We start from the raw sequence: 17,764 nt of genomic DNA, 5'->3' as shown, positions 1-17,764 counted from the left end.
ATCTGAACAAGTGTATACTTCCTTTTGTCATATTCTACTGTCATCAGACAGAGGCTTGGATGTGTCTTGGAGACACAGAACCCATCCTTGCTTGAGACATGAAGACACTTTCCTCCATTCTAGACCCTGAGGGTCCTGTTCCAGTACAAACCGCAGAACATGGATGAGCTGACACTCAGTCCCGGTGATTACATCTTCGTGGACCCCACTCAGCAGGAGGAAGCCAGCGAGGGCTGGGTGATTGGGATCTCGCAGCAGACCGGCTGCCGGGGCTTCCTGCCCGAGAACTACACGGAGCGAGCTAGCGAGAGTGACACCTGGGTGAAGCACAGGTGAGCGCCCCCCTGCTCCTGCAGCCCAGACGCCTCTCTCAGACTTAGTGTCTGAGAGCGTCTTTTTGGAAACAGTGGCCATGGTGCTTGTATGCTTCTAGACAGTTCCATTGTTGGTAAAAATTGCCTTCTCCGTGCTGGCAACATTATCCCTGCAGGTATATGGTAAATATCTTGGTTGATTTGTAGTTTTCCACTGAGAACAGTCAGAAAACATCAATGACTCTACAAAACTTTTCTGAGATCATACTCCCGAAAGGACTACAAAATACCACTTCCTTATTATGAGCATAACAAATTATAGAAGCATACAAGCACCGTAGAAGAGATAATTCAATTAAAGATGAGCCAGTGAAATAAATTATGATACATCCATACAATAGAATACTTGAGGCTTTTAAAAATGATCACGAGGAAGTATTTTATGTACTGATATAAAAAAATCCAAGAGGGCTTTCCTGGTGGTGCAGTGGTTGAGAGTCCGCCTGCCGATGCAGGGGACACGGGTTCGTGCCCCGGTCCGGGAAGATCCCACATGCCACGGAGCGGCTGGGCCCGTGAGCCATGGCCGCTGAGCCTGCGCGTCCGGAGCCTGTGCTCCACAACGGGAGCGGCCACAACAGTGAGAGGCCCACATACCGCAAAAAAAAAAAAAAAAAAAAAAAAAAGTTAAAAAAAATCCAAGAGAGTTGCAGAACAATGTGTATAGGATAGCACTAGCTGTGGGGAACAGATGCATTAAAACATTATCATCTGTTCTTATATCTGCACAATACGTATTTATATGCACGTTCATGCGTAAAAGTTCCCTGGAAGGGAAGATGTCTGTAAACTTCTAACAGTGGCTACCTGCAGGGTTGAGGGTCGGAGTTGGGAGAATGGAATAGGAATGGGAGGGAGACTTCTCACCCTCTACCACTGCATAATTTTTAAATTTGTGAACCATAGAAATGCATTACTTATTCAAAATCTAAATTAATCAATGTTAAGTTTAAAGAAAAGAGTATAAGGAAATTGGGTCAAAGGGAGAATAAAGGGAGAGAAGTCAGACAAACCCAGGGCCAAGCTCTGTGCACACCATGCACGCTGTGGGGCCCAGGCTCCGAGCTCTCCCACACCCAACGTGGAAAAGGATATGGCTTCCACAAAAAGATCACAGCCATCCCAGGTGTGGGTAGACCAGTCGTCCTGGAGAAGCACAGTTTTGTGGGTGTGAACATGGCCATGTGTCCAGTGGCCACAACAAAATCACAGGACATTGATGTCACGAGGGACTGCAGAGATAATCAGGTACATCATCATCCCTGAGAGCTGAGAACACTTGGGCCCAGGGAGGTGGAGGGGCCAGATGACACCACGCAATCAAGGAAGCACTTGGTTCCTTTTAGAACCAGCTCAGTCCATCACCCAGTCCAGTGAACCATTTAAGGAGTAACAGGGAGAAGATGCCGGTTCCACCCCAACTGACCATCTGAGGTCCAGGTGGTGTGGGCTCCCGTCTGGTCCCTGTCCTTTAGCAAGTCCTCCAATCCTTGCTCAGGACAAGAGAGCATCACTGTCGCCAGGCAGTCGGCACACTGGATGTTTCTAGAACTATGCAGCTAAGATTCTGGAGAAAATGAGTTTGTGGCTATTGCATCATTCACCTTACAGTTAATCTATTAGTCACCTGTCACCAAAATAACGGTTCCAGCTTTTAAGCTGAACATTTCTGGGAGTATTCCTTCTAGAAACAAGTTTCCCCTAGGAATTAATAAGTATTAACAAGAATTATAGCAAAAGAAGAGAAAACTAAGTACTGGGCTGGGCTGTGGGGTGTCTGATTGGCCGTGTTTTGGAAGCACCCCAGCTGTGCTGGGGAAAAAGACAAACTGTGACATGTGATTATGGGTCAGAAGGACAGAAAACCAGCACTGTTGTCAGACTCAGCTGTCCTGGCTAAGTCTTTTTAAATGGCCCAAAGTGTACTTTATTAAACATTCAAACTTTTACATTCAGAAAATGGCCCTAGAATGTCTGGACACGTTACTAATCGGTTAAGCAGAAATGCCGTCCGATGATACTGTCCCAAGGCTACTTTAGCTGTGGGCAGACAAACCGTTGTTTATAGACAGTGGATAAATAACTCTGACAGTGTCAGCACAGAACTCACACTTGGGACGTGCAACCCAAGCAGGAAAAATTATTGGCCTTACCTCAGTGACCCATCACCAGGGCGACCATTCAGTCTTTGTGCCAATAGTTCAGGGTCTCTGGATTTACTCAGCCACAAAATGACCCCACAATATTTGCCTGTTACTTTGAAGAAAAAGATCAGAGGTGACCACTGTGATATTGATGGAGCATATTCATGAATCACAGCAGTTTTCAACCCTCCACAGACAAGAAGGTAGGTAGCATAATCTCGAACAAAGAGTCACGAACGTTAGAGCTTAGAGGACACTTTGCCCTCTTTGAGCCAAGATGAGAGTACCAACCCTGGGGCAGTACACGCTCAGGAACTTTCCAAAACCACAGAGCAGGTTCCTGGCAAGCAGCTCAGACATAATAGAGACATTGTCATGGGCTGCATTGTGTCCCCCAAATTCATACGTTGATGTCTGAAGCCCCAGCACCTCACAATGTGATTGTATTTAGAGATGGGTCTTTAAAGAGGTGACTAAGGTAAAATGAGATCACAGGGTGGGCCCTAATCCAATTTGTCTGGTGTCCTTATAAGAAGAGGAGATCCGAACGCAGACACACACAGAAGGACACATGTGAGAACACAAGGAGAAGACGGCCGTGTACACACCAAGGAGAGACGCCTTGGGAGGAACTAACCCCGCCCATACTTCGATCTTGGACTCAGCCCCCAGACTGTATGAGAATAAGTATCTGTTACTTAAGCTGCCCCGTCCGTGGTACCTCGCTACGGCATCCCTAGCAGACACAGTCCACACAACCCGACAGACGGTAGCTTTAAAAGCCCGTTTAGGGGGCTTCCCTGGTGGCGCAGTGGTTGAGAATCGGTCTGCCAATGCAGGGGACACGGGTTTGAGCCCTGGTCTGGGAGGATCCCGCATGCCGCGGAGCAACTAGGTCCGTGAGCCACAACTACTGAGCCTGCACGTCTGGAGCCTGTGCTCCGCAGCAAGAGAGGCCGCGACAGTGAGAGGCTCGTGCACCACGATGAAGAGTGGCCCCCGCTGGCCACAACTAGAGAAAGCCCTGGCACAGAAACGAAGACCCAACACAGCAAAAATAAATAAATAAGTTAATAAACTCCTACCCCCAACATCTTCTAAAAAAAAAAAAAAACCTATGTGTGATTTGAAAAAAAGCCCCTTTAAAAGCCAGGGAGAATTTAAATACGTCTATTTCTATGGTGTAAGTTAAGCAGTAAGTGGGTCTCTGACGTTTCAGAAAAAAACAGAAATATTAAAATGCTATGTTCTTTCCTTTCTCTTCTCATCACCAACATCCCCATCGTAATCAAGGCTGTATTTCATTTGAAAGAGTAGCAAAAAAAAAAAATTCAATTTTTCTCTCCAACTGTAAACTTCACAGATGTTATTTATAGATAACAAGGCTTCACTATCTGCCCCGTGGGCCGCGAGCAGGGTGCGTGAGGGCCACACCTCGCCCTCAGGAAGGGGAAACCCACCAGCATTTCCTGTGTCAACATGAGACTGCAAATACTGAGAGCTTGCTCATTTGACGAGGGAGATGTCAATGGTCTGAATATGGGGGTCATGTTCTTGTCTGTTTATGACCAGTGAAAGATGTCGAATGTGCTGACATCTGACAGCTGTGAGAATATGAGCTGTGTAAACCTATCTGACCTGGATCCCGCTGTTACTGACCAGGGTTCTTAGCTTCCTTAATCAATGGAAATTGATCAGAGGCCAGACAAGAAATTCAGGCCCGGCTTTGTTGGGACCCCTGCTGCCATAGGGGAGTGAGAACCCACAACAGGTTCCCTTGCTTGCCTGCTCCCTGAAGGGGGGCGAGCTAGTTCCTTATATGGGGTGAGGGTAGGGTGTGTCCAGGGGTCAGGCCGAGGGGTGACTTAGGTGGTCTGCCCACCCCTTAGGTGGTGGTGTGTGCAGGGGGCATGCGCAGGGCCCTGCTTTTGCTCCCGACACCCTGTTTCTGCTCCAGGCTCTTCAAAAGTGGCGGTTGGGTTTTTCGGTCTCTTTGTATCTTTTGGGTCCAGAATTTGACCCAACTGGGCACTCACACAGTTATGTTTAGTCCTGTACAGTTTCTTTGTATTCTGTGGCTGGAGGAGAGGTGTGTCCAGGTGCAAACCCTGCAGCAAAGGGTCCCAGGTCCCAGCAAAAGGTCCCAGGTCCCAGCCTGTCTCACAGCCAGTAGGATTTACCGCTCAAGATAGGACAGGCAACAAGATGGGAAGAGAAGGTACGACTTGCAGACAGTTTCAGAAGTGAGTTAACTACATCGAAACACCGCGTGGGCACTGAGGGTCCCGGGCGTACGGTTGTGATGGTGAAAAGCAGGTGGCCTGAGCCTGTGGGCCCCTGAGATGCAGGAGAAAGGACGCCACTCCCAGCTCAGGACCCGGTAAGGGTCTCAGGATGGAGGCCTGGGAGCCATCAGCTTTACGAGAACTGGGGGACTTGGGGCCACTGTGGGAGAGAAAGGCAAACATTTACAAATGGGCCGAATAAGTAGAAACACACCAGGTTCGTGATGGAGCAAAATGAATCCTCCCAGAGCCATTTCCCGGTTTAATGGAATTCCAGGGAAAATCCCAGTGGGATCGTTTGTTGGAACTTCACTGAGTGATTGAAAAGTTTATCTGGGAGAATAAATAGGAGAGAAGAGCTGAGAACACTTTGAAAACTAAAAGTGATGAGAGGAGGTATTTATCATATGGTACTGGCTTGAGGGAAAGAGAAAAAATAGATCCGTGGAACAGACTAGCTAACAGAGCAGGAGACCTGGTATATTAGGAGGTTCCTATCTGATGAATGCATCAGAAATAGGAAAATAAATGGGTGTAAAATAAAAGGTATTCTGTATGACCTCACAGCACACACTGATATCAATTTAATTCTGAGTCAAGAATTAAACAGAAAAAGAAAATCATTTTAAAATAGAAGGCAGTTTAAATGACTGTATTTCTGATTTCTGGACTGGGGTGAGCTTTGAAAGCAGAGAAGCAGTGGAATGGATTTTAGGGTGACACTTAACAGATGTGTCTTTAATACTGATTATTAAATGCTTAAAGTGTAAGCCTTCTGTATGTTAAAAATCATAAAGAATACTACAATTTAAAGAGCAAGATGAGAACATGCTTTTCAGAAAACAGTAATAGAGATGATGTTCCCTTACCAGTCACTCACGTGAGCTGACTGTCTGCCTCCTTCTCTTCCCCCGGAAACCGGAGGCCCAGGCATCCCTGGGCACTCTGCCCACCAGTTGATTTGTGTCTGATTTTTTCATTTAACCCAGAGGCCACCTACTGCATTCCTCACTCCTATCCACCGGGACAGGTGAACGTCGGAAGAGTGCCCACCAGCTCTGGTCACCTGCAGCCTCTGGGCCCACGTGCCCTTCTCCCCACAGCACACTGTGATGCTAGGTCCAAACTCCTAGCCAAGGCCACCTGTTCATGGCGCGTTGCATCCCATCCCTCCTGGGCATCCCATGCCCTCCAAGGGCATCACGCCAGCATCATCTGTCATCCCAAGGCCCTCCCCAATGGCTCCCACCAGCAAGCCAACATGCTGTTATCTTAAAAACAAAACCAAGCACAAGCTCTCTTTTTTTCCCATTTCCCTCTCTAGCTACTGTCCATTTCTCTCCTCTGATTGTATGTATCTTTTTCACTCAGGCTTGTTTGAAACTAGCCCACATGCTATAAAGCAGACCACAGGCCTCGTGAGAACAGCTTCAGTATAACTAGTCCTCCTTCTACGACCACCAGGACAGGTGTTCAGATCCCATGGGAAAGGGAACCAGAGGTGCTTGTAAATTGTTTTTAACTAGAGTTTACAAAGATGGCCTTTCGCTTTCTGAAAGGAATTCCCCCTGGGAACCTGGCCATTTCTTTCTCTTGGAGGATTTCCATGACCGTCGGCTCTTCATTCTCACTCCTCCTCGGGCCCCTCCCCTGTTCCTCACCTCGGCACCAGCACCCACTCACCTTCTGGAGTTCTCACAGCTCTGGGGTGCCATGACCTTTGCCCTCAGTGGTCCTCAGAGCTCCCAAACGGCTGCCCACCCGGGGCACCTTTCTTGATCCCCTAGACGAGCAGCAGTGTCTTCTCCGCCTGCAACTGCTTGGGCACTGTGGTCACCCACCCGCCCACTAATGCATCTGTGCCTTTCCTGTGTGTTGCCATGGCATTTAATGTGTCTATTCTGCTCCCTTATCCCTGTTCCCAACCACGAGCATCTTCACACCTTTGGTTATTTTAGAAGGCGATTCTTAGAGGATGATGCACTGGTTTGCTCGGGCCTCATAACAAGATACCACAGACATGGTGACTTAAACAGCAGGTGTCCCTTCTCTTGCAGCCCTGGAGGCTGGAAGTGCAAGCTCAAGTTGGTCCCTCCTGAGGCCTCTCTCCTGGGTGTGTAGATGGCCGCCTCCTCCCAGTGTCCGCACATTGTCATCCCTGTGTCCTGATCTCCTCTTCTCAAAAGGACCCAGTCAGATTGAATTAGCACCCACCCTAGTGACCTCATTTTACCTTCATCAGCTCTTTAAAGGTCTTACCTCCAAATAGGGCCCCACTCGGAGGTCCTGGGGGTCAGGACTATACATTTGAGGGCGCCCAGTTCAGTCTGTAACAGGTGGTGATGGAGAACATGAACCACCACCACTGGCTGAGGAGCTGCCATGTGCTGGCCACTGAGCCGTTTTGAACCATTGTTTCGTTTCATCCTCACGATGACCCAACCCACCCGTCGTGTCGCATGCATACTGTCCACCATGTGATGACAGGATGCTTCCCAGGGTCATCGTGACACTGATCTCTTTCCTCTCCCACAGGACGTACACCTTCAGTGTCGCCCCAGACCCGAGCTCCGGGAAGGACGGTGAAGCCAGCAGCAGGCGGAACGGGGAGCCTCAGCCTCCAGCCATGTCCCGGAGCATCAGCAGCCTGCAGTCCCTACAGGTGACAGGGCCCTGATGTCAAATGAGCCGCTCACAGCCCCACTCTGTGTCAACTCCGGGTAGACTCGGCTTCTCAGGGGCAGCTTTCATTCAGACACTGCTGCCCTGAGCTTGGACCCAGGTGGGCCAGCAAGGGGCCCACCTCTCTGCTACCAGGTCCCCCTGCTCCGTCCACCCCGGGCAGAGGGTGACCCCCGCACACACGCACACACTGTGAGCCTGCCCAGTGTCATCATGGCACTAGGTCATGGGGCAGGAAAGGGGCAGGGACCCAGCCCTCCTGGGGGGCCACACTCTCACCCTAACTCGGCCATCGGCCAGCTGGCTCCTTTCCCAAGAGCCCACCGGCCCCCAGAGCTTGCCTCCAGTTCAGACAAGAGCTGAGCGCAGGGCAGGGGACACTGGGACCCTGGGAGGACAATGGGTGACCTCTTTAGCTGGGCCTTTAGGGGGTGAATGGCCCGGGTGGAGGAGCTGCAGACTGGGGGCCAGAGGCCTGCCAGCCCCAGACCGATGAAAATGGGGCCCCCCGCCCCAGACTCTCTGGGAATGAGGGGAGCCGGCCTGGACTGGGGCCACGGGCTCCCTGAGGCTGAGCCCCCCTTTCCAGACTGAAGGAGGGGAGGAGCCGGCTTGCGACGCTCAGCCCCGAGCTCGGCCTCTGTCTGAACGCTGGTGCTTTAAATGGGCGAGAACCTGACACCCGCCCCATAACACAACCCTCCCCCGGCCTGAGGTCACTCCATCCAGGTAGTGAGAAAGGAAAACTGGCCATAGGTTTGCTATGGTGGCGTAGTGGGCTGAAAAACGGCTCCAAAGAGGTGAGGTCCCAATTCCTACCACCTATTAGGAGGAAAATGGTCTTTGCATGTGGGACTGAGATAAGGATCTTGATGGGGAGATTATCCTGCATTATCCTGCAGGCCCTAAACCTAATCACAGGAAACAGGGGATGTGAGGCTCATAGACAAGGAGACAAGGCACTCAGGGAGAAGCCACGTGACCTCGGGGCAGAGACTGGAGCCACACGGCCACATGTCAAGGATGCCGGGGCCACCGGGAGCCTCCCCTATAGCCTCTGAGGGGGCTGGACCTGTGACACCTTGATGCTGGACTTCCGGCCTTCAGAACTGGAAGAGAATGAGCTTCCTTTGTTTTCAGGCCCCGCAGTTGGCGCTTTGTTGCAGCAGTCCCAGGAAAGGCATCCAGCGCCTTCTGTCAAAAGATCTGATGCAGCCCTGCTGTTGTGTGGACCCAGGGCTTAGTCCATTCCATTCCCCACGGACCTTTCCCTTTCTCATAATATTCCTGATGCAAAGCTCTGCATTTCAAAGTTCAACTCCTCCGTGCTCTTCCAGGGAAGAAAATGCCCCCAATCCAAAACCTCAGCCCAGGGCAGTGATGGTGCTTTGAGACCATCAGTGAGCAGGTCCAGGTTGGGAGCACGTGTGCGTCCTGTGACCTACTGGGAAGATCCGTCCTTGGCAGGGGGAATGGAATAGAAAAGGGGTCCTGGTGTCAGTTCAGGCAATCCCACAGCCATACTTCAAAATGTAAGACAGCAACGGGACTTCCCTGGTGGCACAGTGGCTGGGACTCCGTACTCCAAATGCAGGGGGCTCGGGTTCAATCCTCGGTCAGGGAACTAGATCCCACATGCACGCCACAACTAAGGAGCCCGCGTGCCGCAACTAAGAAGCCCACCTGCTGCAACTAAGACCCAGTGCAACCAAATAACTAATTTTTTTAAAAATGTAAGACAGCAAGACGACCTTCCCCTTGGAGCTGCCGGAGGTCGGTGTTTGCATCCTGAACCAAACATTGGCGCCCTCCACCACAGTATTCACTTCACCTTGACCATGTGCCCATTTTGAAGACTCGGCCCCAAGGCCCTGAGAAACTACATATGGAGACTTTGACCGTCCCATCGGCTCACAAACACCACATTTCATGCCCCCGTCAGAACGTAGTCAGGTCCACTGGGAAGAGCACTGTGCGTCAAGCAGCTGGAGATTCCGCATCCCCCCGGGGTGGGTGGGCCCCGTGAGGGGTTGGGAGGGTCTGGCTGGGGCTGCCCATGGTGCCGGACCCAAGAGTGCTTGTGAGGCAGGTACAGTTTGCCCGAGACCCTACTTTCTGGTGTCTGCCCTCCTCAGCAATTCCCAACCACTTTCCAACATGCGCGGACTCTGCGGGGGCCCCTCCTCCTTCTTGATGAACTTGAAGAAGTGCTGGGGGAGCAGCCAGAGGTGCAGACCCTCGAGGCCCCACCCCTGTCGGCAGAATCAATCCCAAGGGCGTGGTCAGTAGCACTGGCTACGTTTCAAATGAACGCTGTGTCTCTCAGGGTGTCTACCTGTGAAAAATACCTACATTTTCCTCTCCAGGATTTGGGGGAAACCAGAGCGTGATTCTGGGTCTGGTGATCGGAGTTCACACCGAGGAGGGCCACATCTCGTCACCTCTTCCTCACCTCACTCAATAGCAAAGATACAGGGACTTCCCTGGCGGTCCAGTGGTTAAGACTCCACACTTCCAATGCAGGGGGCAAGAGTTCGATCCCTGGTCGGGGAACTAAGATCCCGCAAGCTGCTCAGAGCAGCCAAAAGAAAAAGAATAGCAGATACAAAAATATCAGCTCTCTCATTTTCACCCCGAAGCCCACCTGCAGAGGCCAGAGATGGGGAGGGAGAGAAAGGGTCCACCTGAGGAAAAGGAGCGGTCAGGGCAAAGCAACCTCTGGCTGCAGCTATCTCCTGTCCGGATGCCCTCCCCCTTCTGACCGTCCCTGATGGCCTTGGCCTGACCATCCCCAGTGATCTTTGCCCGTCCATCCCTGGTGACCTTGGCTCCAGGCATGACCGAGTCCCTGTCTTCCCTGGAGTCCCCCCAGCCCACCTCCTGTGGCAGACACTGTCAGCTCTGCCCCCCGTCCTCTGCCATCTGTGACTCATCTTTCCACGTTGGTCCAGAGGCCCCAGTGAGATCTGAGGCCTCCTAAGTGGGGCACCTGTGGACGACACCTTGTGTCCCAGCATCTGGCACGCGTGCCCCCGGACGCTGACGGCACGAGTCCCCAGAGGCAGCGGGCCTACGCTGATGCGGAATTTCCCATCCTGCTCCAGAGTCGAGTCCCGCGAACGGTCTGGGCCTGGCGCTGGGCAACACCGCCCCTGCCCCCGGGGCTGGGAGGCGAGCGCCTTCAGGGTCCCGGCCCAGCCTCAGCGCCTCCCTCGAGAGGTTCTGTGTCATCTCTGGGGCTCCCGGGGGAGGCCTGTGCCCCACACAGCTGTCCTGGTGGCTCCACGTCGGCTCCGCCCTCAGCCTCTGCAGGTCACTCACCTCTCTGGCCATCTCGACTCTCCCTCATCCTCTCCGTCTTTTTTGCAGAAAATGTGCTCAGGCTTCCTCTCGAGGTCAACCTCTCCCTCCAACATAGCACAGCGAGGAGAAGGGCCAACCCCAGCTCCCCTGAGGAACCCCCCAGCCACCCCGCACATAGAGGCCCCCTCCTCAAAGACCCCCCACGCCACGGCCTGGAATGCAGCCCTTGGGTTAATTCACTGAAGCACTGACCTCCCCAAGAGCAAAGGTGGACGTGAGCCCTGCGGTTTTGAGGCCCAAAGGCCGTCTGAGCCCCTGCCCAAAGCAAAGGGGGAGAGCTCCAGAGAGCTCTGCTGTTTCCACGGCTGGACCCGACTAACCTCTGGTCGATGCCTTTCTCTCCCCAAAATAAAGTAAAATAAAGTGCTGTTTTCCCCTAGCACTCAGCCAAACAGAAAAACGCCAGCTATGGGAAAGAAGGGTAGAGGCAGTGCTTCTCCCCTGGGTGCCCAGAGCTGAACACACGCCCTGGCGCCCTGGAGAACAGGGTGAACCACATTTAAGCAGAGAACCACATTTAACACACCAACACTGGGGTGGTCCCAGAGGCCCCCTCGGAAGAAAAGGAGTGCCAGCAACAGAGGAGACTAGGATGGATGGATGGATGGTTAAATGATAGATTAGATAGATGGGTAGATAGATAGATAGATAGATGATTGATAGATAGATGATTGATAGATAGTAGATAATAGATAGTTAGATAGATTTTATAGATATAGATGTAGATGTAGATATAGATATAGATGTACACACACACAGATGGTCCCCAACGTACACTGGTTCGACTTACAGTTGTTTGACTTTACGATGGTGCAAAAGCAATATGCATTCAGTAGAATTTTGAATACTTGAACTTTGAATTTTCCCAGACTAGTGACATGTGGTTCAATCCTCTCTCTGATGTTGGGCAGATATCAAATGATATTAAATGCATTTTTTACTTAATATATTTTCAATTTATGATGGGTTTATTGGGATGTAACCCCATCCTACGTTGAGGAAGAATTGTACATATCTACGTAGTATATACATACATCTATTATATATATCTATTATATATAATATATATTATGTAATCTATAATATCATAATAGATAGTATAATATAGTACATTATGATAGATATATTATAAATAGTATATTATAAAGATTATAGTTATATTATATAATTGAATTACAATTACATATCATATTATAAAGTAATAAATGTATATATAATTATATTTGGATAGATTCAGATCATTTCTTAAGAAGTCACTATGGAAGGGTGAATATTTTGTCCCCCACCAAATTCCTATGTTGAAATCTTGTTGATCAATGTGATGGTGTTTGGAGGTGGGGCTTAGGTCATGCAGGTGGAGCTCTCATGAAAGGGGTTAGTGACCTTATGGAAAAGACCCCAGAGAGATCCCTTACCCTCCACTGTGTGAGGACACAGTGAGATGTTAGCCCAAAAGAGGGCCCTCACCTAACCGTGCTGGCGCCTGATCTCTGGCACCCTGAGACTTCCAGTCCCCGGAACCGTGAGACACAAATTTCTGTTGTTTATAAGCCACCCAGAGTATTTTATTACAGCAGCCTGAAGGGACCAAGACAAGGGATAAGGACTTGGAAGAGACAGAAAGTAGACAGTTGATGTGCCATGATGTGGATCATTCGTTCCACTTTCCTTTCATTTCCTGTGTGTGCTATAGTGCCCAGAAAGTTAAAAGTTGCAAGAAATTAGAGATCACCTGCAATTCCTAGCCCCTTCTCATCGTAATGGTCCTGGTAAAACGGGCTGTAGCTACTGAGCAAGGAAGGAAGAGACGTGGTGTCCAGGCCACCACTGGATGAGGGAGAGAAGCTGCTGGAACAAGTCTCATACGGTGGGTGTTAACTCTCACGCGCCTTTCTTTCCACCATTCCAGGCCACCATAGTGAGGAAAAGCGTCCTGGTGGTGCGCCATGGGGAGAGAGTGGACCAGATCTTCGGGAAGTCCTGGCTGCAGCAGTGTTCCACTCCCGACGGTAGGTGCAGTCCTGGCAGAATCCAGATGCAGGAATTAGACGGAGCTAACAGATGAGATCACGTCTCAGTTTTCTTAGCCAGAGCCCCTGGGGCACCATTCTTCAGAATGACCATGCATAGACTGTTCATGTGGGATGGACACACGCTCCATCTCTCTCCACAGGCATTACATGTGTGCATGTGAGCGTGTATGCATCTGTAAGTATCTTACCTCAAATGCTTTGGGGAAGATGGAGGAATGGTTTTCAATAGTAAGCAAGTCTGCTGGAGTGACACATGGACAGCCCTGTGTGTCCTGGCAGCACACACATGGCATTTGGTTAGTGGGTACGGCACTGCCTTGAGAGCAAGTCACTGTGACTGCAGTCACTGACCCTCAGCTGCTGGCACATACCCCAAATTGCAATCTCACAGCTGCATCTTTCTGAGATCATCTTCCCTGTGGCGGTCGCTTCCCTACAATGTTTGGCCATGCTATACTCAACTGAAGGGCATATTTTTTAATGTATTGGGTGCTTACCCCAACTTCACCTCTCTGGATGCCAAGAACTGAGAACAGGGCTTGTAAATACAAAATACCCACAGTCTCTGTACTGATCCACAATTGTATCACACACACCCCCTAATGGAAGATCCAGAGTGCCACTATTTCTGAGCCATGGATAATTATATAAATGAAAGTATTGAATGAACCTAGTGATAAAATCCATTCACAGTGCCTGGACTTGCTGAACCCTTGGAGATCCCTCCAGGAGCCCAACAAGCCAAGAAAGGGGGAAGTGAATAGGGGAAGCATTGGCAGATGACCTGAATGCAGAAGAAAATTCCTGAGCAAATGGCATCATGACTACACCTGTCTCCAAGAACCCATAGAACTAATGCAACGTGTGTCTCTACAAAACAAGACCAAGTAGAGGCACAAAGGCTCAAGGAAGAAATAGGTGGCTCTGAGGATGCATTGACATTCAAACAAAGAATTATAAGACACTTCTTGCAATAAAACAATTACTAAAACTACAGACTGAAATGGCACACATGTCAATATGTATATGATGGTGGTGGTGGTGTGAGAACCAGACCAAACAACCAACATCAAAAAGAGTGACTGGGCTTCCCTGGTGGCGCAGTGGTTGAGAGTCTGCCTGCCAATGCAGGGGACTCGGGTTCGTGCCCCGGTCCGGGAGGATCCCACATGCCATGGAGTGGCTGGGCCGGTGAGCCGTGGCTGCTGAGCCTGTGCGTCCAGAGCCTGTGCTCCGCAATGAGAGAGGCCACAGCAATGAGAGGCCCGTGAACCGCAAAAAAAAAAAAAAAAAAAAAAAAAAAAGAGTGACTGGACTTCATAAAAAGAGGGAAAAGATTTGGTCATCTACACAAAAGATCAAGTCACTTATAAGGGAAAATATTTTAAAGGCACTGGAAATTCCCAGCTTAGAGGAAACTGCTGATGGATCTTTTTACCAGGTAAGGAAGCCCTGGTAAAGCGCATTGTGACAGTCTACTTGGTCTGAATTCTGCAAGTTGCAGTGTTTGATTAATTACAATGACAGGTATTTGGGGACACTGCTGGCCTCCCCTTGCATTCCGGCGTCCCTCCTGGTTTCTGCTCACTTCTGGACGAAGGACCCACACCCTCTATGGCCCCTCACTTCCCAGCGGCGCTGGCCAGGGCACCCCTATTGGCTCAGACTGTACTCCCGTCAGAACCCAACCACCCCCCAGGTCCTCGGCTTCTTCTGAGCTCTGCCCTCTTCCTCCCAAAATGATCACAGATAAAGCATCAGTGAGGGCAAAAGACCTCAATGGAGTAGTTTCACATTTGGGGATGACAGATGCCCTTGAGAATATGACACAAGTGACGGACCTTCGCTTTGAATGAAAAACAAATACCAGCTTTCCCTGCGGGCACACCTAACACTGGCATTTAATAAAGGTCTGTAAAGCTTACGGTTAAAACAAAGTCTCTGCCAGTGGACATTCCAGGGAGGCAGCTTCCAGAAAAATCTTGCATGGAACCTAAAAACACAAGGCATGCAAATAGCCGCCGCCTGCCTCCCCTTGGTGAACTGCTGGGAGGCTGGGGTGGTGTGTTCAGGAGCAAGTGACAGGCCAGCCATGTGATGTATGGCAGGTCTCAGGAGAGGCAGGTTGGCTGCTAGAATCTGTTGTAGCCAGGAGGTTTGGGGGCCACTTGGGAGGATGAGAGGGCTTGGTGTGGTGTGGCGTGATTATCCATTTATCCGCAGGGATAATTGGATAATCTGAGGATGAGATCAGACCTGACCCTATTGGCCACTACCTCTGAGTCAGGCTCCGGGCTCCAAGCATTATCTTGCTGATTCGTTCAGGCAACTCTCTTGTATCCCGATGTTTATTGATAAGGGTGATTAGTCAGTTGCCTCTACACACACAGCTAGTAACTGGTGGTGCCAGGATTTGCACCAGATCGTCCAATCTTTGAGCCCAAGGTCAAACTCAAAGTGAACCAAGGTGCTCTGAGCCTCTGAATGGGTGGGGGAGGGGGGGATTCCCAGTGGAGCCCCCTGGTGTCCAGTCCTGCCTCAAGCAGCTGACTAATAATACACAATGCAGGACGCTCTCCCGCCATCTGTACTCTGTCCCGTAGGCAACGGGACATCTTCAAGCTATGGGGACGGGTTGAGTTTCATCTAATTAATTAATACCAATTTGAGATTCTTATCGAGTTAAGCTAAATCAGTCTCGGTTCTGAATCAGGAAAATTGTATGAATGACTCTTCGGGGGGGCGGTTTGAGAGAACAAAGAAGGTCTCATGGTTCCTATGGCTGAAACATACGTTTTCTGTGTTTGAGGGAATGGGTGGTGAGAGTAGGACTTCCTCCTGGAATTGAATCCACATCACAGAGCATGCTCAAGAAAAAACACAGTTGACCACAGTGTAAATAATTACCATGCTTCAAATGTGGGTCTTGATCTTAAGAGTTTAGTGGGACAAATAGGCACTAACTCAGTGGAACTGAGCATCTGATACTTATTTATGCTTTAGGGAAATACTACCGGCCAGACCTGAACTTCCCTCGCAGTCTGCCCAGACGGAGCCGCGGTATCAAAGACTTTGAAAACGATCCACCTTTATCGTCCTGTGGAATTTTCCAGTCCAGAATGGCAGGTATGTTTGAGGAATAGTAACAATGGTTGTAGCAGTGATTATCACTCACATGTACTGAGCCCTTGCTATGTGCCCTTTGAGGTCAGATCTCCCCTTTATATAAGGGCACCAGGCCTCATAATTTGCTTGTCTTAACTTGGTCACCTCTATAAAGACCCTACATTCAAAGAAGGTCACACTGTGAGGCATGGGGTTAGGACTCCAATATATGAATTTAGGGAACAGAAATCAGCCCATCACAACATCCACGGAAACCTCACTGGTGTTGGTTCCGTGCAGATTTTGTACTGAAGAGATCGCCTTCTTTCCCAAAGACCAGGTCCTCTAATTTTGCAAGAAGAAATGTGATTTACAGGCTTGTCTTTCCATGAGCCCCAGGGGGCTTGAATTTCCATTACTGCAGATGACCATGAACTTGAAACAGCACCCACTTGATGCTCACAGTTCTGTGGGTCAGAAACACAAACACAGCATGGCTGAGTTCTCTGTTCAGGGTCTGAACTCTGATATCAAGCTGCTGGCTGGGCTGACTTCCCACCTGGAGCCTCCTGGAGGCAGTTCCACATTCATTGGGCTGGTGGGAGAATTCAGTTCCTTGTGGTTGTAGGACTGAAGTCCTCACTTCCTTGCCTGGTGCCAGCACAGGGCCTGCTGGATTCCTAGAGCCCACCCACCTTCCTTGAAACATGGCCCCCTCCATCCTGGAAGCCAACATTAGAGAATTTATTGCATGTCAAATCCCTCTACCTTTGGTTTTAAAAAAATTTTTATTAAAGTGTAGTTGATTTAAAATATCATATAAGTTTCAGGTGTACAGCAAAGTGGTTCAGTTTTAGTTAGATAGATAGATAGATGTTCTTTATCAGATTCTTTTCCCTTATAGGTTATTACAAAATATTGAGTCTAGTTCCCTGTGCTATGAAGAAGGCACTTGTTGGTTGTCTATTTTATACATAGTAGTGTGTATATGTTATGTGACTTCTTTTCCGTGACTGGCTGGAGAAATCTCTGCTTTTAATGGCCTCACCTGAATGGGTCTGGCCCACCTGCAATAATCTCCCTTCTGCCTTATAACATAACCTGGTCACAGGGGTGCTATAGCTCACTGTATTCACAGCTGCCCCACACACACCAGGGGATTATACAGGGTGTGTATACGGGGTGGTGGGGGGGATTCTTGGGGCCTCTTAAGACCCTGCCTGCCACGGGTAGTAAGCCACCTGTTGGAGTTGCCACCATGGGTAGCTACAGTTATGAAGAGGGCACTTCTCCACCTGCTGTCTTCCAGGGGAAGCTCTGCTGGACAGTGGCATCAGGATCACCTCCGTCTTCACCTCCCCAGCCCTCCGCTGTGTGCAGACAGCCAAACACATCCTGGAAGGTCAGTGAGAACTGCAGCTAGTTTCTCATGTGACCTTGACCTCATGACGCCTCTCCTGGGGGAGAGGACAGTGAACAGAGGTGAGACTGGGGTGGGTGACCATGAATGGCCACACAAAGTCACAAGACAGTTGTGAACCGGCCCTCGAGAACTGTTAGGAGGCACTGAGCCAGTTAGCACTTCTGGAAGGTCAGGACTGTACTTCGCCTTTGGCCTGCTTCTGCCATGTGTTTTTTAAAAAGCTGGGGGCGAGGGTGTTCCCAGAGGGTTGAGAACTGCTGTGGTCCCTTCTCAAGTCCAAAATGCAGGACTCCCTGGGCAAGGGAATCGGCTCCTGGGGGCTGTTCAGCATCATCAAGAGCTGCTGTGTGGGGCT

The 17,764-nt window shown here is 50.0% G+C and overlaps 1 protein-coding gene across 3 annotated transcripts in view; it reads left to right on the top strand.

The window, feature by feature from the left end:
- The window catches only part of UBASH3A (ubiquitin associated and SH3 domain containing A), a gene marked incomplete at its 3' end in the record, with an annotated part of 41,768 nt that overhangs the window by 13,048 nt on the left and 10,956 nt on the right, over positions 1-17,764 (top strand). For all 3 annotated transcript variants that reach the window (XM_081235186.1, XM_081235187.1, XM_081235185.1), the window contains exons 6-10: positions 124-332; positions 7,339-7,465; positions 12,758-12,857; positions 15,885-16,007; positions 17,296-17,388. In XM_081235186.1, the coding sequence (XP_081091312.1) occupies positions 124-332; positions 7,339-7,465; positions 12,758-12,857; positions 15,885-16,007; positions 17,296-17,388 (652 nt within the window). The remainder of the gene's footprint in view (positions 1-123; positions 333-7,338; positions 7,466-12,757; positions 12,858-15,884; positions 16,008-17,295; positions 17,389-17,764) is intronic.

This window comes from Mesoplodon bidens (assembly GCF_964165515.1).
Source record: "Mesoplodon bidens genome assembly, chromosome: 5".
NCBI classification, from domain to species: domain Eukaryota; kingdom Metazoa; phylum Chordata; class Mammalia; order Artiodactyla; family Ziphiidae; genus Mesoplodon; species Mesoplodon bidens.
This window is presented reverse-complemented; position numbering and strand designations above follow the sequence as displayed.